This window comes from Pseudophryne corroboree, chromosome 6, assembly GCF_028390025.1.
Source record: "Pseudophryne corroboree isolate aPseCor3 chromosome 6, aPseCor3.hap2, whole genome shotgun sequence".
Taxonomy (NCBI): domain Eukaryota; kingdom Metazoa; phylum Chordata; class Amphibia; order Anura; family Myobatrachidae; genus Pseudophryne; species Pseudophryne corroboree.
In genome coordinates, this window is record NC_086449.1 from 243079086 (window position 1) to 243098867 (window position 19782).

The window sequence follows — 19782 nt, forward strand, 5'->3', positions numbered from 1 at the left end:
TAAAGGCTTTCCACCACGTTTTGGAGCTTAAGCAGGCCATACACCAGACCAACTTTCCTCCAACCATCCAACTCATTTTCCAGCATTTGGGAGCAAATTGCCTATTGTCATTTGCTCCCATACTTTACCAGATTTTCATTCCAACTAGCCAACTAGTTGGATGGTTGGAGGAAAGTTGGTCTGGTGTATGGCCAGCTATAGCTGTCGGTATTTGCATCCATTCAGTCACAATTTAATTAGTGAGGTCAGGCACTGTTTGATTTTGGTATATAAGGTCAGGCTGACAGTCCGCATATGACTTCATCCCAAAGATGTTTAATGGGGTTGAGGTCAGTGGTGTCTGCAGGTCAGCAAAGATATCCCACTGCAGACTCAGATAACCATTTAATGCATACGCTTATTATTTTTTATATGGCGCCACAAGGGTTCCACGGTGCCACCAAAGTACAAAAGAACAAATGAGCAAAAAAAGAAAACAACAACTTACAGTACAAGACAATGTATTACAAGTACATGGTATATAAACATTACTGCATCAGGGGACATGACACTGAAATAAGCATTAGAATGGCAGAAGGTGCTGTTGTAGGGAGTATGGAATAGAAAATAGTCCAAGAGAGGGAAAAGCACATGGCGTAAGAGGGCCCTGCTCATGAGAGCTTACATTTTGAAGGGGAGGAGCAGACAGACAGGGGTGACACAGATGTGGTAGAAGTGAACAGAGGGTTAGGAGGATGAGAGATGGCTGGGTTTGATGAAGAAGTGGGTCTTGAGACCCTGTTTGAAGTATTGGAGAGTCTGTGACAGTTACAGAGGTCGGGAGCACCACAGCCAAAATCTTGGGAGGCAGGAATGCGAAAAAGTAATCAGTTGGGAGGATAGGTGGCATGTATTTGTAGAGTGAAGAGGGTGGGTGAGAGTGTAAAGGGAGAAAAGTTCAGAGATGTAAATGGGAGAGGAATACTGTAGGTGAGGGCTTTGTGAGTGAGTGTGAGAATCTTGGATTGGATTCTGAATGGGAAGAGAAGCCAGTGCAAAGCTTATTAAAGAGAGGAGGGGGATGTAGTACGTTTGGAGAGGAAAATGAGTAGGGCAAAAGCATTGAGGATAGATTGGAGTGGAGAGAGGTGTTTGTTAGATAGGAAGAGATCACAGTAGTCCAATGTGGAGGATGACCACTAAGTGGATGAGGGTCTTAATCGCATCCAGGGTGAGAAAGATCTGATCCTGGAAATATTTTTGAAATAGAAATGGCAGGACTGCTAGAGGTACTGAATGCGTGGTTTGATGGAGAGGGTGGAATCAAGGATAACTCCAAGCCAGTGTACATGGGTGCTAGAGGAGATAATTGTGCTGTCGATAGATATTGAAAAAGTGAGAGGTGAGGTTATGCAAGAGGGTGGGAAGATGATCAGCTCAGTCTTAGACATACTAAGTTTAAGATAGTGCTGGGACATCCAGGAACAGATAGCAGAGAGAGATAGTTGGAGATACAAGTGAGGAGAGAGAGGGAGAGATCAGGGGAGGAAAGATACATTTGAGTATCATCAGCATAGAGATGATATTGGAAGTCAAAAGAACTAATGAGCTCACCTAAAGAGGATGTATATATAGAGAGAGAGAAAAGAAGAGGTCCAAGAACAGAACCTTCGGGACACCTACTGTTAGAGAAAGTGCAGGGGAGGTGGAGTCATGAGAGGAGACAGAGAAGGAGGAGTCACAGAAGTAGAAAGACAGCCAGAAAAGGGTAGTACCATGCATACCAATGGAGTAAAGGATTTGCAGGAAGGGGAGGGTGGTCCACAGTATCAAAACCAGCAGAGATATGAAGAAAAATAAGCAGAGAGTAGTGGCCCTTGGATTTGGCAGCATGGCGTTTATTGTAGACTTTCGTGAGGGCTTATTCAGTGGAGTAGAGACGAAAGACAGACCGAAATTGGTCAACCAGGGAATGGTCTAAAGAAAGGCTGTAAGGTAGTTGTAGACAATAGGCAAAAGGGAGGAGAGAGATAGGTTGGTAGTTGGAGAGAGTGTTAGGATCAGGAGTAGGTTTTTTCAGAATAGGGAGACAAGGGCATGCTTGAAGGAAGAGGGGACAGTGCCCGACGAGAGGGAGAGATTGAGGAGCTGGGCAAGATGGGAACAAGCAGAAACAGATAGGTAGCGGAAGAGGTGGGAGGGTCTAGCGGGAGAGAGGGGGGACCGGATGAGAGTCATGACTTCATCTCTAGATATAGGTGAAAAAGAAGTCAGAGTGCCTAATTCAGGTTTGTTAGCAAAGCAAAAAAGCACAGAACTGGGGAAAACCATGCCGCACTGCAGGTGAGGCAGATATAACGTGCAGAGAGATGTGGATGGGGTGTGTGCAAACTGAAATCTAAATTGCAGTGTAAAAATAAAAGCAGCCAGTATTTGCCCTGCACCGAAACAATATAACACACCCCAATCTAAATCTCTCTGCACATGTTACATCTACACCACTTGCAGTGCAACATGGTTTTACTCTGTTGTGTTCTTTTTTGCTATGGTATCAAACCTGAATCAGGCCATGATCTGGTAAGATGGATGGGTGGTCAGAGAATAGGGGGGGGGGGGGGGGGGTGTTGAGAGACTGGTGGGATGTGATGTCCTGACCTATGGAGTCAATTTTGGAAGTGAAGTAGGTGACAGTCGAGGGCAGAGAGTGGAGACAGAAGTCTAGGCAGGGGTGGGCAGATGACAGTGGCAAAGAGATCCCGGAGGTTTGAAGACTGGGAGGTCAGTAGGTTCATGCTGAATCTGTAATGGGCCTTACCCAAACTGTTGCCAAGAAGTTGGAAGTACACAATTCTCTTTAATTTTACGTTGTACTATTAAGATTTCCCTTCACTAAAACTAAGGGTTACCGTGTCAAACTATGAAAAGAGTCCCAGACCCTTATTACTCCTCTGCCAAATTTTACAGCTGGCAGTACACCTTACGGCAACAAACACAACTCATACAGCCAGATGGTGAACCATGATTTGTCACTTCAGAGAACGTATTCTCTTTGCTCCAGTCCAATGATGGCATGTTTCACAACACTCTGGTTGACATTTGGCATTGTACATGGCGATGTGAGTCATGTGAAACAATGGAACCCCAATCCCTGAAGCTCCCTATGAACAATTTTAGTGCTGGTGTAGATTCCATAGGCAGTTTAGAACTTAATAGTGAATGTTGCTATTGATGACAAATCCTTTTAATGCACCATGTGCTTTAGCCCTTGGTGGTATCTGTCTGTGAGCTACTGTGGCTTACCGCTTCACAGCTGAGCTGCTTTTGCTCCTAGATGTTTCTATTCTACAATAAAGCCCCATACACACTGGACGATTTTTTTTTTACAATGTGGACGATAACGACACATCATTATTATAATCGTCCAGTGTCTACGCACAATATTGTTAATGATGCGTGTTCCAGTGAGCCGTTAAATATATTGCCTATCGTCCGAAGATGCTGGTCAAGTATTGTGAGAAACTGCATGTTTGGGGTTGTGGCAGGATGACGTCACTGAATGATATCGTTAGCGATATCGTTTGGTGTGTATGCACTACGTCGTTTCCCTGAGAGTTCAAGGGCAAACACTGACAATATCGTTCATGAAGCATATCGTCTACTGTGTACCCACATTTACTGTTACCTGGGACAGCAGAAGTTTAACAAACTGACTTGTTGGAATGGTGGCATCTTTTAACAGTACAATGTTGAAACCACTTCCGTATGACATATTCACTAGGAGAGTACATGGATATATGCTTTATTTTAAAGCAATGGGTGTGGCTGAATGGCCAAACACACCAATTAGAAGCTTACACCTTCACCCAGTAGCGGATCTTGCTACAGGCAAGCAGGATTTTTGCCTGGGTCGCCGCCTTCTGGAGGGCGCCGCCTCCATGGCAAGATCCACCACTGGTGCCGCCCGGTGCTGTTTAGATGCCCGGTGCTGTGCGGTGCGCAATGAAGTCGTCGCGCACTGCACTGCATTGTGGGAGCAGCACATAGACACTAGAGGTCATAATTGACCTCTAGTATCTATACGGTGCTATGGGAGAGACGTCATGACGTCTCTCCCATAGATCCATGGAGTGGCGCCAGCGGCCGGAGATGGAGGTCAGCAGCGGTCGGGAAGCAGGAGCGGGGATTGTAAGTATTAATTTATTATTTTTTATATTTTTTTAAACGGCGCAACTAGGGGGCACAAATCTACAGAGGGCACAGTACTGGGGGCAATACTGCTGGGGGCACAACTCTACAGGGGGCACAGTACTGTGGGCAATTACTGGGGGCACAACTCAACAGGGGGCAATACTACTGGGGGCACAACTCTACAGGGGGCACAGTACTGGGGGCAATACTACTGTGGGCACAGCTACAGGGGGCATATCTGACCGCGCCCCTTCTCCATGAAGCCACACCCCTATTTTTTCGCCTGAGGCACCGCAAAGTCTAGATCCGGCCCAGCCTTCACCCATGTAGGATATATATATATATATATATATATATATATATATATACCAAATTCCAAAAGCCGGCACTCCATGGAAAACTTTAGAATAACCTGCCAGGGTGCTCTCAAGAGGTCTGCCAACCCCCTCAATACTCTCCAAGAAATAGAGGCACTCCCGGACTTCAAGCTTAGTGAAAAATCGTGGTGATTTATTCAACGTTTCGGGGTACTGCCCCCGTCATCAGGACACACACATGTTGAATAAATCACCACGATTTTTCACTAAGCTTGAAGTCCGGGAGTGCCTCTATTTCTTGGAGAGTATGTATATATATATATATATATATATATATATATATATATATATACATACATGTATATATATATATATATATATATAGCAGCATTATCTCTGCAGTATATCTGTAGAAGTTATGTGTGAGCTATGCATTGATATGGATGCTGAGCACCTGCATGATACTGTATGTATCCGTCTCTGTTTTACATGTGAGGGAGTCCAGGAGGCAGAGTTGATAAACTCGCCATAATCAGTACAGATGTTTTCATCTTCCAAACGGCATCATGCTTGCACTTACATGTGCAGTATCTTATGGCAATTCATTATATGTTACAATTAATAAACAGGAATCCGATTACCGCTATAGGAAATCAGTGCATGCACAATATTTCTATACACATGATGGAATTTCAACAATGTTGCAGATTAAAGTTTATTTGCGTCTTTAATGTGTTTACAATGTTGCAATGAATGACAAACCAGTTCTTTATTAAACACGAAATTACTTAACTGCGCTGATCTGGGGGACGGTGCATCCTGCTCCCAGGTTTTGTAATCCTTTCACAATATCTCACGTGCGCCCGTTAACCCCTGCACAGCTAGCGGCAGAGCACCGGGCTGGGGGAGCGTGAGGGATGGAACGTTGGCTAACAATGGCATGTTTTATATTGAGTAAATAACGGAAAGCTTTACCAACTCCTCACTTGCGAAGTGATGATGAGGACAATCAGTTCCCTGGGTATTTCTTCATTGTATTTGGAAATACAGTAGTACCTTTGATGTGATCAAACGTGCAACCGTTATCAGATACTCGTTCCCATCTGATCACAGCACATAACGATACATGGAGTTTTATAAACCTTTAGCTTGGGCTGCCGTTTGCCTACCACTAAATGTGTCACTGTCTGCATTTCTAGCACAATAAACTCTCTTCTGAGGACATGACTTATTCCATAGCATAGCAGGCTTATTAGCCTCTCCAGCCGTTTCTGGGACTTGTAGTTCTACAACAGCTGGCTGTCTCAACTTGTTCTGCAGTGTGGAGTGGAAAAGTGCCCAAAGCCAAAGTTGGGCAAGAGGTCGGATGCCTGCATTACTGAGTACGTCGTACCTGCTGCCTGTGTGGGAGATAGACGCAGCAACAAGTGCCCGGCTGAGTCCTGTAATGCTGGTATGTGCAGCATGTGCTGGCGTCAGAAGGGGAGGCGTGCACTCAGACTTGGCTGCTGAGGTTAGAGCCTGAGGTTACAGGCTGGAGAGACACAGGGAAGGGAAAGAGTGCAGAGGGAGAGAGAGGGGAGTGAGAGAGTGGGAGCAGGAGAAAAGGGGGGAGAGAATGAAAAGGGGGGGGGGGGGAGAGATTAAAAAATAAGAGGAGGGAAAGAGATAGAGGAAAGGTGGTAACAAAACAGGCAGAGGGAGGAGAGCAGTGCCACATACTATATATATGAGTTTAATAAGTCCAGCATCCAGAGCAGCGGAGACAGAGCTGAGGACCAGTGATAAGAGGCAGCAGTAGTGCACTGAATCGCCTATAACCTATATTTCCAAGTCAGCATCGCAGGGCTGTGCTGTCATCTAATTCTCTATCTATCCAGTGTCTTTCGCTGTGGCGCCTAGGACGTAGTGGGGAGGACCCAGGCACACAGGTGAGGCTCTATTGCGCACAGGTGGTAACGGGAACAGACACCAAGGAGCACTAACATCCTCTAGGGGTGTACTATGTGTCCCTGAGGGGACTGATGCTCATCTTTGTGTTATTTGCAGGAGCTGTATGGATAATTACTGTGATGTGGTTTCGGATTGATCTGTCACTCATTTTTTTTTTTTATCTAATGTTTTTCTGTTAAATCGGTGCAAATTGATTGTGTTGGTCATTTATAAAAAAAATAACTTAGCGAATGAACATGTCTGTGTGTGCATTCACAAGTGCACTGTGTACACCAAGTGTAAAGAATGTGGCAAATGCTCAATCATACCAGCAGGTGCAGGGTTTCAGACAAATACATGGCTCTAGTACAGGTGGTGACTTGGCTCCTTCTTCGCAGCATCATTTGCTTGTCTCCTTTGTTTATTGCACCCATCACTCATCTGTTCGGTTTATTCAGTGTCTCATCTTCCTGGGTGACTGTGGAGCTCCCCAGGGGGAGAGCCTCAGATTCAGGGAACACAGCAAGAAGGCATCAGGTGGGTGGATTACTGCTAGCTGCTGTCCCTGGCTACTCTCCTTGTAATGTGCATACTGCTGTATCCTCAGCCAGATCTATCTATCAGCTCCTGGGCAGACCTCTCTGTGCTTGCTGAAAATGACCTTCAAATTCCTATATCATGTGCAGTCCAGCATGCCCTTTCTGTACCCCTGTGCTTTCATTGTGTGTGAGCAATGTGCCACTGTTTTATGTGCCCAGTATATGACATGAGTATGTATTGCAGACAGATGTCCCGATAAGAAGCCTTATCTAATCCCCTGGCACCCCGGTCATGATGGAAGGAGGTCAGCTGTAATAGGACGTGGTGTTACCCTAAGACTTGAGTCTTCAGCCACCTTCCACTCTTTGCTCATCCAAGACGGAGGTAAATAATGATGCCAGGGTGCGTGGGTCGGGGTTTCTGCCCTGGGATGACACTATTTGTGCTGTCACGGTCTTACTACAAAGCAAATGCTTTCTGCCCCAACAGTCCAACTCTTCCATCTGCCTTTCACATCCCTGACATTCCATCACATGTTAATGTGCAATAATGTTTGCACTGCAGATCATTTGTGATACATTCATTCTGGTTGAGTTCTCTTGGATTAAAGCTTCTGTCATTTGGCTAATCTTCTGCTGTAGGTGAAGCATGAGCTGTGCTGTTGCCAAAAATACAAATGAACTGTAATCTCTCTGTTTGACAATTTGTAATATACATACTCCCAATACTGCAGATTGGAGTTCTGATTAAACCAACCAGTGAATATAGAAAATCCCATTTAGGTGGTAGCAAATGAAATAATGAACTAAGGATACACTATTATCCACGTATTTCAGCACCAGTTCTTGTGTACCTGTCCTTCTGTTTCAGGGTCCCTAGTGTTTGCAGATGACCTGATACCTCTTACTCTGAGGACTCAATATATCCTTATTAGAAATGGTGGGTCCCTACATATTGGCTCTGCTCACTGCCCCTATAACTCAAATGCCACCATTTCCCTGTACGGAAAGTCCACGGAAGGGGATGACGTAGAAGAGTTTGGGAAGAAGTTCATAGGGGTGGACAGAGGAGGCATATTAGAACTACATGGAAGGAGACCCTTATCTTGGACAATGTTAGATGACACCATCCACCCTGGAGGCCTCCCATATGGATCCTACAAATGGGAGAAACACTGGGGCAGCCGGGGCATCAATATCAGGATCATTGACCCAGAGACTGGACAGGTACAAGCTGCTCACAGGTTTGACACCCACATGTTTCTAGAAGAAGGGAAACGACTTCAGGAATTTCTGTCCATACAAAGCCCAGGCAAGGTGGTGGCAGCAGCAGTGGGAGACTCAGCTGCTAAGAGCTTAACCCCAGATGTGAGGAAATACCTGAGAGAAGCTCTACACAGCAGATACATCTATCATCTGGGCTACAGGTAACCTCATGTGTCCACATACTACCTGATGACAATTTATTTCACTGACTTTACACGTTACTTCATCAGTTTACTGGTTCCAAATTGGTTACTGTGGATTGTGAGTCTGTTCACGTTTTGGTTATTTTACATATGGTTTATATTATAGATATGTCTAGATGTATGTTTATTAAGGTTAATGATATAGGTAGGATTCCCCATGAGTGTTTATCCGGCTCTCTGAAGTCTGCAGTAGTTAACAGCTTGTGCAGCAGAGCCCAGGCAGGACGTGTGGGAGAAGGAGCAGGTCTACCATGGACAGCTCCTGGGCTGCTGATAAGATAGCAGGGCCAGATACAGAGGCTATGAGCACCGTTACCTGGACGTCATTACTGCGACTGAAATATGACAGCAATGTCAGGAATGTATGAGAGGTGCAGACTAGTCTAGGAAAATACCTGCACAGGGCTGGCTGACACTACCAACATTGGGACCTCACTTTGCCTTGCCACACAATTACTTTCTAATGGATTTTGTTTAAAATATTTACTTAGCATTAGATGAATTACAGGGGTGTGTGAATCTGAAACATGCAGAGAATTCCATTATATTTTGTTCCGCTACCCTCTTAAAAATTTCAGGTCTTGACAGGCTAATCCTATGGAACTTTCCTTGTGTAATTAAGCATTTGTAAGCTATACAACTAGATGGTGGTGAATGAAATAAATGAGATTGATTGGCATAGGGGATAACTGCAAAACAAAATACATTGTCATGGAACTGAATGACAACTTACAATAATAATATGATGATGATGATGATGATATTATTATTATTATTAGTAGTAGTAGTAGTAGTAGTAGTAGTATTCATAGTGGTAGTTTGTTATTTTATTAGTTGTATTAATATTACTGTACTACTATAAGTAGTAGTAGTTTGTTGTTATTATTATTATTACTAGTAGTAGTGGTAGTTTGTTATTTTTAGCAGTAGTAGTAGTAGTAGTAGTAGTAGTTTGTTGTTATTGTTATTATTATTATTACTAGTAGTAGTTTGTTATTTTTAGTAGTAGTAGTAGTAGTAGTAGTAGTAGTATAGTAGTAGTAGTAGTAGTAGTAGTAGTAGTAGTAGCAGCAGCAGCAGCATGGATAAGGGCAGTACGGATGGTGTAATGGTTAGTTTTACTGCCTCACAGCACTGAGGTCATGGGATCTATTCCCACGAGGTCCTAGCTGTGTGGAGTTTGTATATTCTCCCCAGGCTTGTGTGGGTTTCCTCTGGGTACTGCGGTTTCTTCCCACAATCCCCAAAAATATATAAATATACTGATAGGTTAACTGGCTCCCAACAAAAGAATTAACCCTAGTGTGTAAGTGTGTGCATGTACATGGGTAGACTAGATGGGCCAAGTAGCTCTTATCTGCCGTCAAATTGTATGTTTCTTGTAGCAGCAACAGGTAGTATTAGTTGTCATCATGGAAGTAACATTATGCAACTCTTTGTTCTTTGTTTTCTAATGGACAAATATTTTACAGATTATTTCTCTCTCATGTAACAGGCAGCCCTGGGCTTTGGTTGGTGTCCTTGGGGAAGGGTTATTAAAAGTAACTGAAGATCGGAAACAATATGAAAGCAATGGGACAACTGGGCTGGCTGTTGCAACAAGGGAATTTCAGACCTACAAAGGACAATATTTCACAGTTACTGCCTACAGTGGTTGGATTAAAGGTAACATATTCCTCTACACTATGTATAGTTTAATGAAATTCAGTACCACACACTGAAACATAAAGATGTAATACTTAACTGTTATATTCTAATCTATTTGCTAAAGGATCTCTATAGGAAAGTTCAAACACTGTAAATATATCTGTCATACTCATATTAGTATTTCCACTAGATTCCTTTACCAGCGCACATAGTCATTTATCAGTTCATTGAGCTCACTAGCCCATATACTGGCTATATGAAAAGGGAATAATGTCTATATTTTGATCCATTAGGCATTCCACGGAATGGATTCCAAGTGGCAGTGTCCAGGGGAATCATCCTTACATTAGTGGATGACGTTACAAGCTGGCTGCCTTCTAACAGGATAGTGATTGCCAGCACTGATTACTCAATGCAACAGGCTGAAGAATTCAATCTGCTCCACTGCCCTGAATGTAAAAACAATCAGGTCAAAATTGATGGTAAGAGTCTGTGGTCTCTGTCTCACATTTAGCTGGATATTGCACTAGAGGTCTTCACTATTCTATGGCTAAAATAGACCAGCATTTGTTATACTCCATTATATCATCACACCTAAAGGCAAGGTTCATCCACAACTTAATGTAAATGTAATTAAGGACACAAAATAAAAGATCCAGTAGATGTGTAATTGCTGATTCTATTATCTACTGAGTCTATTTTCTTGCCTGCCCCTATTATCTGCTGTAATTGAATTGACTGTTCTAATGTTAGATGCGTCTTAAAATGATAGCAGATGTTAGTTAAACTGATTGATACAATGTATACGTAATTTGTTCTTGGCTGCCTCTTGTCTATTTATACCATGTTAGTAAATAAACCTACCAAAATGTCAATGGGTGACACACTATATTCTACCATGACTGTACTGCATATTACATTAGGGAAAGATGACCAGTGTATTTACATTTTCTCAAGGTAAGGTAACAACCCATAAAATGCTGATTGAAACATTAAATAAAATGATACTTTTGCACAGACTTACAGCAACAAGATCCTCCCATGTGTGTCTGCAGCCACATATCCTGTAGCTTAATCTCACCAGACACTACCTGAAGGTGTATATGCCAGAGTGAGGCATTAGGGACTAAGCAGGACCTATTTGCTGCCCATTTTATATATAGACTTTGTATTACACTGAACTCCAAGTCACCAACATGCTCCAAGAATCAGGAGCTGTCGCTTGTTTTTAATGATGGGCGCTGCGGAACCCTTGTGGCGCCATATAAATAAAGGATAATAATAATAATAATAATAATAATAATGATGCTTCATAGAGTGTCTGCACTGTATTTCTATTTTAGCAATCAATTTGGGCTCTATTGTAAATTTATGGTGTTAATTGTAATGTACAACTGTTGAAAAGAAGAGATTTTCAAAGTTGGTGCCTTCCACTGCATCTAAAAAAGGTGAAGTGTAATGGAGTGTTGTCTTCCATCACATCAATAAAGTACACATTACAGGGATTACAGTTAGTGACTTTTAATTAAAAAAGAGTAAAACAAGTTCCAGAACATGTGCTGCAATATCAATAGTTCTTTTCTCATTCACGTGATACCACCAGAATATTTCTGTTGCATATAATACACAGAGCCCATTGGTCAGACCTGTGGAGCATGAGGATTACACTGCACTATGCTGAGTCTCTGTTCTGGAGACTTGTATGATGGGGAAAGTCAGATTCCCTGTTTGCTTTATCCAAGATCTGAAATCTTTCTTACAGGGAGCCCTCTTTTTATGCACATTGGGGAGGTCATTGATGGCATCGATATGAGAGCAGAGGTCGGACTCCTCACCAGGAATATCCTTATCAAGGGGGAAATGGAAGATTCCTGTTATGGACACAATCATTGCCAGTTTTTCAGCTATGACACTTTTGGGGGTCAGATTAAGGTAAGAATATATTGTGCTTCATTTTCAGTTTCTTAACACTTACATTGTTGTTTCCATCACACCACTGCAAACAAAATCTAAATTTTTCAAGTACATGTTTGTAGTAGTCCATAAAGCCCCAGAAACCCTGTGTGATATTATTCATATTAAGGTTAAAAAAAAAAATAGAAAAATCAAATAATTAATATTCATTGTCCATGGTCTATGTCTATCAAACATTAGCCCTGATGTGTATATTTTACAACTGATTTTATTGTATTTGCTCTGTTACTATAATGGGCAGTGGTCTTAGGGGTGACTGCCCATTATACTGGGATCAGTTAGTTGACAAGGTTGGTCAGTGGTCATTTTATAGCTGCAGGTCCAGCCCCATAGGATATAAGATCAAAGTAGCAGTGTTCCAGCGGTACACTAACCCTGAACCCAGTTTCTTTGTATATGGGGGAAGGGCTGCCCATGACCAGTATAATGGGCATCCAGACCACTGCCTGCTGGATGTTATCTATTCACTGAATATTAAGCACATCATTGGACAGATTTCCTGTTAGTGAAATCTGTAATTCAGACGAATTAAAGAATTCTCTGAATTAATTTGCCATTGTCTACCCTTTTATCAGTGTATAGAAGCAACAAGCATCACTATTACAACATGCTTAGTAACTCTGAAGCGGCCTTCATTACAACCTGTACTTGATATCAAATTATTAGGAAAGCACATATTATGCATTTCTATTGTTGTTTGTAATACAAAGAATTTAATCCTATTGTTTGTCCTTCACCAGATTCAAAGGCACTTCACTTCAGTTCACCTGTCAGGGGTAGAGCTCACCCACATGGGGCAGCAGCTTTTGGGTAGTTACCCAGTACATTTTCATATGGCTGGAGCTCTGGATGAGGATGGTGGCTACAACCCCGCAACATACATTGATAATCTTGCCATCCATCACTGCTTTTCCAGATGTGTCACTGTTCACGGAACACACGGACTCCTGGTACATAACTGCCATGTTATAGACTCTCTGTCATTCCTGACTCTCCTCAGTGTCTGTCCATCAAGGTTGTAACTTGACTTAACAATTCCTGTCTATTATTCCAAACTATCCATCTATCATTCCCGACTATCTGCTATTCCTGACTGTCAACTAGACCTTGCTAATTGCTGTAGCACTGACAGCTGGAGTAGGTTATAACACCACTTGTGGTACTGTAACATCTATTAGTAAATCATGTACCCTGTGGAGGGGAGGCAGCACTATGTCAATATTCAGTTACAATCTCTCTCCCAGGAGTGGTGAGCATACAGTCACTGCTCTCTCCTGCAATGTGCTTTATTTTACTTTTATTTTATGCTTCTGTACCTCCAGGTAAAAGACACAATTGGCTATGACACACTTGGCCACTGCTTCTTCCTGGAAGATGGAGGAGAGGAAAGAAACACCTTTTATCACAACCTGGGACTGGTAACAAAGGCTGGCACGATCCTGCCAACTGATCGCAATGAGGCTATGTGTCTGGCAATGCGGGAACATGTATATGGGAATTATGTGCCGGTGCCCAGCACTGACTGCATGTAAGTTACAGTAATTAATTGACTTTCTGTTATATTGCATTAGCCTGCTTTCACATCTGCATAAGCTGTTTTTATCTCATGAACTGTAGCTGTAACTATAGCTTGTTAAAGATTTACCACCACTGGCAAAATCCCTGTGGTGACAAGTGGTGTCTTGTTCTGCTGTGGTTTGTTACACCCATAGCCAACAATGAATAAATAAATAAATATATATATATAGGTAGGTAACCATCTTTTTAAAGCCACAGTGCAGCTAAAGGTACTGAAGTGTCAGAGGAAACAAGGTGAGATGTACAGTGTGATTCATTTAGTAATTATACCTTGTGTCCATTCATAGGGCTGTCAGCACATTTTGGATTTCAAATCCTAATAACAACTTAATCAGGAATGCTGCAGGGGGAGCCCAGGTAAGAAACATGCTATTCAGAGTGATTGTGGAAGTTCAAACTGGGAGTTGTAGTTGGAAAGTTCTCTTGATCTGATGTACACTTGTAAGAGATCAGCTATCACAATTATAGGGGTCAATTCAATTAGTCACAAGGGGGTCAGTTGTTGATGTAACAGTGTAGTAGCAACACCAACATCACTACAACTCCCCGATCTCACCCCAGACTCATGTATTTTTGTATGCAGCCCTATGCGTGAGTAATACCTGCCTAATTGAATGAATCCCTTAATATATTATGCCTATACTACTAAAATGCTATTATACAGTCAGTTAGAAAGACAGTGTGATACATTTTACCCGGCCAACATCAGTGTATGAATGTCAGATATAGCAAAATTATATATATATATATATATATATATATATATATATATATACTTCTAAACTGTATTTGAAGCCAGGGTTTCACACTATTGGTCTAGGTTTTAAGGATATGCATGCTTAATCACAGATGGTTAAATCAAACAAACCAGGATACTAATGAATTCACCTGTGCATATGGATGGATATTCTTAAAACCTGGTCTGTTAGGGTGTCTTGAGGACGGACTGTTTGGAAATATTGGTAATATTCTGTTTGGCAGTAATATATTGCTGCTTGTCCTCGGTAATATATTGCTGCTTGTCCTCGGTAATATATAGCTGCTTGTCCTCGGCCTCGTGTTATTAACAACTCTCACATTTATTTGTTGACCTGTGATCTAGGACGTTGGCATCTGGTTCATATTTCACAGAGTCCCATCAGGTCTTTCAGAGGGCCTGTATCCAGAGGGACAGACTGAATTCACTCCCCTGGGAATATTTCACAATAACAGGGTACATTCCAACTTCAAGGTAAACCTAGAATTTATATAACATGACTCAATTCCATTCATTTCAACTTTAAATAATATTGTTGTTTAACCTCTGTTATAAATCATGTATCATCTTTAGGCTGGATTATTCATTGGGAAAGGAGTGAAGACAACAGTGGCGAATGCAGAGAATCCTCGGGAATACCTAACAGTGGATAATGCGCGGTAAGAACAGAGTTATTGGTTACATTAATGTATATTGGTTGCCTACACACAGCGAGCGCAGACAGATCTGCACCAATGCAGTCTAAACTCACTCACTAAGAATAAGTACATATGGTGTACCGGCGGGCGGGATGCCTGCTGTCAATATCCCGACAGTGTCATCCCGTCCGCCAGAATGCCAGCAGCGGGGCGAGTGCTAAGAGTCCCCTTGCGGGCTTGCTGCGATTGCCACGCTGTGGGCTCGATGGCTCTCTGAGCTCGCCACAGGATCTGTTCCCAACCTATGGGTGTCGTGGACACCCACAAGTGGGAATAGCCCTGGTGCACCAGGATTCCGGCTGTCGGCATTGTCGGGATTTCGGCGTCGGTATCCTGAATGCTGGGATCCCAACAGCCGGCATTGTAACTGCAAGCCCTAAGAACTAGTGACATCACATGAATGTGCAGCCTATCACATCACAGAATGATAAGGAGTCACAAGGTCCCATATGCCTCAGGGGTGTCACTTGTTCATAAAATGCATTCTGATGAATTTTCTCATGTCTTCCTCTATTATGTTGGTAAGCTATGTTCAGATTTATCATTGAAGAACTATTACGTATGCTGCAAACTGTGGTAATGTTGTCTTTAAGATCAGTTGTCACTTTTATTAATTGACATTAATGAACTTTATAGGTTTACCATATAAGCATATATACTAACAGTCTTTGGAGTCTTATTAAAGCATGCCAGTTAAATAGTAACAGAAAGACTATAATAGAGAGACAAGCCAATCAGATAACATACCAAGTAAAGATTCTAAATAACAGTTAAGTGCAGGGGGAATTTCAGGATGGTGTTGCAAATTTGGCAATTTAGCACCAATTTTCAAGACCACTCAAAAGCATCCATTGTAGAGTATATACAGATGGTCTTCAGTATGCCGGCTGTTGGGATCCCTACACCTGTAAATACTGTAGTTCTAGTACAGTACTGGTCCTAACATTTGTAATTCTCTCATATTATCTGATTCATAAGAGCCTCTTAGCTGCCCATTGTCTGCTTCTTAGGGGTGTTGGACTAGAGAGATTTATCCTGCATTATTTTCAGCACTTCCTATTAATATTATACATCTCTTCCTTCCTCTGTATAATCCCAGTTTTGTTTTACTTTCCTCTCAGCTTCCGCCCTCACCAGGACTCAGATCCTTCAAAACCTCGAGTGCCCGCTCTCATTGATGGACTCATTGCCTTCAAGAACAATGACCATGGGGCATGGGCCCGGGGTGGTGACATTATCTTCCGGAACTCAGGGTGAGTTACTCATTAGTTGTAGCGTGAGTAAGTTTAACCATATTGTTTCAGATACAGATCTAATTTAGTATAATGTAGTACAACCTATCAGTATAGGTCAAAGGCATAATAATGATATAGATGCTGAAACAAATAGAATAAAATATTAACTACACAAATCACAATCTATTAACGTTTTTAATTGATAGATACCTTCCAACATTGCATGTTTTGTTAATGGTACCCATTGTTCTAATGTGATGACCGTTCTACTCTTCTAGGTTTTCAGATAATGGAATTGGACTTACACTAGCCAGGTAGGAAACCATTTATCATAAGGTCATTTGTCTTCTAGATTGTGCTTCATGCTTGTTAAATATTTACCCAGTACTCACTTTATTAGTTATTCAGAGGTCAGTTTGGATGCTTGACTTATCCTATTCTTGCAGTATGATTACATCTATTCATGTTATTCTATTATTACATAATGCTTTTAATCCTATTTATAATGTCTTTAATTCTAACAACTAGTATGTGCTTGAGGACAAGACACTGTACTCTTTATAAATGTTACATTCTCCTCTTGTTCTGTCACGCCAACAAATCTGGAGGCTGTAACTCCCCTCCCACTCCAGCAAGTAAAACACGAACTTACAGCTTTGGGAGGCAATAAATCACACCTCTTAATTAAGGACCTGATTCTGATTTGAAAGTAAAGAAAAAAAGCAAGTGCCTTTGTCTCTGGAACAACCCATGTTGCCCTGCAAGGGAAGCACATACATTTATATTTTTCTGTACAGGGTAAATACTGGCTACTTTTGCATGAAGGTCACAAATGTTAGATAGCTTTCTTTTTACAACCCAAATCTAAATCTCTCTGCACGTTACATCTGCCCCAGATGCAACGTGGTTTTGCCCAGGGGCACAGTTACTTGCTTTTTCTTGTTTTCGTTCCGAATCAGAATTAATCAGAATCCCTAAATTCTATAATATAATATTTGGGAATGTGGTGGACGTAGAAGTTTATTGGTAGTATTGCGATGTCTGTAATTATTTTATGGTGAGCCAGATTTGGTCATTCTTTCTGTACATACTGTACCTGTAGAAGTCCACAGCTCTGTAAATTGTATTCTTTGTTGTATGTTATGTTAAAATTTTGCATATGAAATAGTCAATGCCTTGGCAATATAATAATGACTAAAGATATCTAAAAACATATTTATAACAGATTATGGGGGATCTGCGTCCATCTGCTCACATGCTGGGGGCCGCCCAGCACAGGGCAATGCCGCCCAACATGTGTCTGGCGCCAGTGGCGTAAGTTCGTCCCAGTTGCCTGGAGGCAAGATTAATATTGGTGCCCCCCTATTTACTATATTAAGATAAATATATGTATGTAGATGTGCATTTATATATATATATATATGTATATATATATATATATTATATATATATATATATACACACACACACACGCGCGTGTGTGTGTGTGTGTGTGTGTGTGTGTGTGTGTGTGTAGTGTTCTGAAAAAAATGTATATACTGTATTTATACATTTAATTGTCTTTTATTTTAAATCACACATTTCTTAGCAGTCATACCCAGGATTAGAACCCATGACCTGTTACACTAACAGCAGACACTTTACTGATGGAGCTATTAGCTCCTGTACAGGAAGCATGAGAATTCTAACTATATGAAGTTACGTGTAATTGTCAGAGAAGTAACTTCCTGTAGTTAGAATTCTCATATTTCCTATACAGGAGCAAACAGCTTAATCAGTAAGGTGTCTGCTTCCAGTGTAATAGGTTGTGGTTTCTAATCCTGGGTGTGATACTTGTAAAATGTGTATCTACAGTATAATAAAGAAGGTGTGATTTGTAAGGTGCAGGGACCAGTGAGGAAGTCGGCCACTGAAAAGACAGTGGCAGCTATCAATTAACTTAATTCAATGGTGTCATAGAATGGGAGGAGAGGTGCCCCCCTTCAGAACAGGAGCCCGGCGGCAGCTGACTCCGTTGCCTCCCACAGTTCTGCCTCTGTCTGGCGCCACCCGGTGATGCGTCTGCAATTTAATTGCGGATGCATTGATTTAAGGTTGACATCAAGCAGCAGTCTGAAAACCGTCAGGACATGCCTGTGTTGTCCGGACTGCACCCACAAAACGTTGCAACAACGCCTACCCACGATGGGAGCGGCTGTCAGTCACCTTGCGACCGCATCCTTCCAGGGTAGGGTCACGCACCAGCACTGCAGCAGGTGCGTGTGTGCAGACTCTCTTAATGCAGCCACTGCGTACAGACATGTGGCTGCGTTCAGGTCTGAATTACCCTCTATGATGTGATTTTTTTTTCAGTGACGGAACATTCCCAACTGATGATGGTTCCAGTCTGGAGATCACCGATTCTATCTTCGTAGGGGAGAGTGAGAATGTGGGCTCACAAGGTGGACAGAACAGCTACTGGGGACGTGGAGGGTCCGGGGAACAGAGGTCATTGCCAAGGAACCAGTAAGATTCACTTAGTTATGTAATATAAAGTTAACATCAGTTTCATCCCTTATTTAAGGGCATAAGAAGCACCTAAGTGAAATATTTATAGTTATCTATTTATGCTATTGTCATTTATTTATGTTAACATTTATATTTTTTTTTAAGATTATATATTTTTTTTAGATGAGTGACCCAACAAAAATACTTGATTAAGGACAAGTGGGGCTTATAGACAGGTTTTAAAACCATCAATATAAAGCAGGGGTGGCCAAACTGATTCCTACAGCAAGTACTGCTAACCATTTATGTTTTCCAGACCAAGGGCCGGCTGTAATGATGTCCAAGTTGGCCGCAGGTTCCTGGCCGAACTCAGATGTTTTTTTAAAGCGGCAATCATTGTTTTGTCTTATAACTGATTGTCGCTTTCAAAAAACGTCCAAGTTCGGTCAGGAGCCCGCAAGTCCGGCCAACTCTGACGTCATTACATTTGGCCTACATGTGGATATTTTAAAATGTTTCATGTGTTGAAAATAAGATTCTTTTTATCTATAATAACGTTTAAGTGTATCTACTTATGTTTTACTTGCCTAAACACTGATAAATGATAAGAACTGAATACAGGCCTATGTGAGATGGTGAATGAGATTTTATTAGTACAGGACAAGTATAGAATCTCCTACCAGCTGTATTTTAGAAGTACTGTATGGTATAGCTAGCTTGTAGTAAAGAGCGAAGTAATTAGAAGAAAATACATTATGAAATGAGAACTGAATCCTGTGTTTTGCACGTTTTTACATATAACCTGAACTCAAGTTTAAGATCCTCCAGTGTATTTCCTATTGGGCCCATTTATTGTTAAATATTTGCAGTAAATATTTAGTATCACCAGCAAGTATGAGGGAGGCATGACAGTAGATATGCCTCTATTCCTGATAACAGCTGCAGCGGGGGTTTCAATGTAACACCATCTAAAGATGGCATT

At 41.8% G+C, this 19782-nt stretch overlaps 2 protein-coding genes across 2 annotated transcripts in view; both read left to right on the forward strand.

Moving 5' to 3' along the window:
- The window catches only part of LOC134931928 (inactive cell surface hyaluronidase CEMIP2-like), a 131600-nt gene that overhangs the window by 66967 nt on the left and 44851 nt on the right, over positions 1-19782 (forward strand). Inside the window, exons 4-16 of the mRNA XM_063925813.1 lie at positions 7200-7340; positions 7827-8382; positions 9920-10089; positions 10365-10553; positions 11834-12003; positions 12786-12995; positions 13368-13573; positions 13911-13980; positions 14726-14854; positions 14954-15039; positions 16200-16331; positions 16592-16627; positions 18666-18818. Of these exons, the coding sequence (XP_063781883.1) occupies positions 7200-7340; positions 7827-8382; positions 9920-10089; positions 10365-10553; positions 11834-12003; positions 12786-12995; positions 13368-13573; positions 13911-13980; positions 14726-14854; positions 14954-15039; positions 16200-16331; positions 16592-16627; positions 18666-18818 (2248 nt within the window). The remainder of the gene's footprint in view (positions 1-7199; positions 7341-7826; positions 8383-9919; positions 10090-10364; positions 10554-11833; positions 12004-12785; positions 12996-13367; positions 13574-13910; positions 13981-14725; positions 14855-14953; positions 15040-16199; positions 16332-16591; positions 16628-18665; positions 18819-19782) is intronic.
- Positions 6153-19782, forward strand: part of CEMIP (cell migration inducing hyaluronidase 1) — a 193755-nt gene continuing 180125 nt past the window's right edge. The window contains exon 1 of the mRNA XM_063925814.1: positions 6153-6415. The gene's annotated coding sequence lies outside the window, so the exon portion shown is untranslated. The remainder of the gene's footprint in view (positions 6416-19782) is intronic.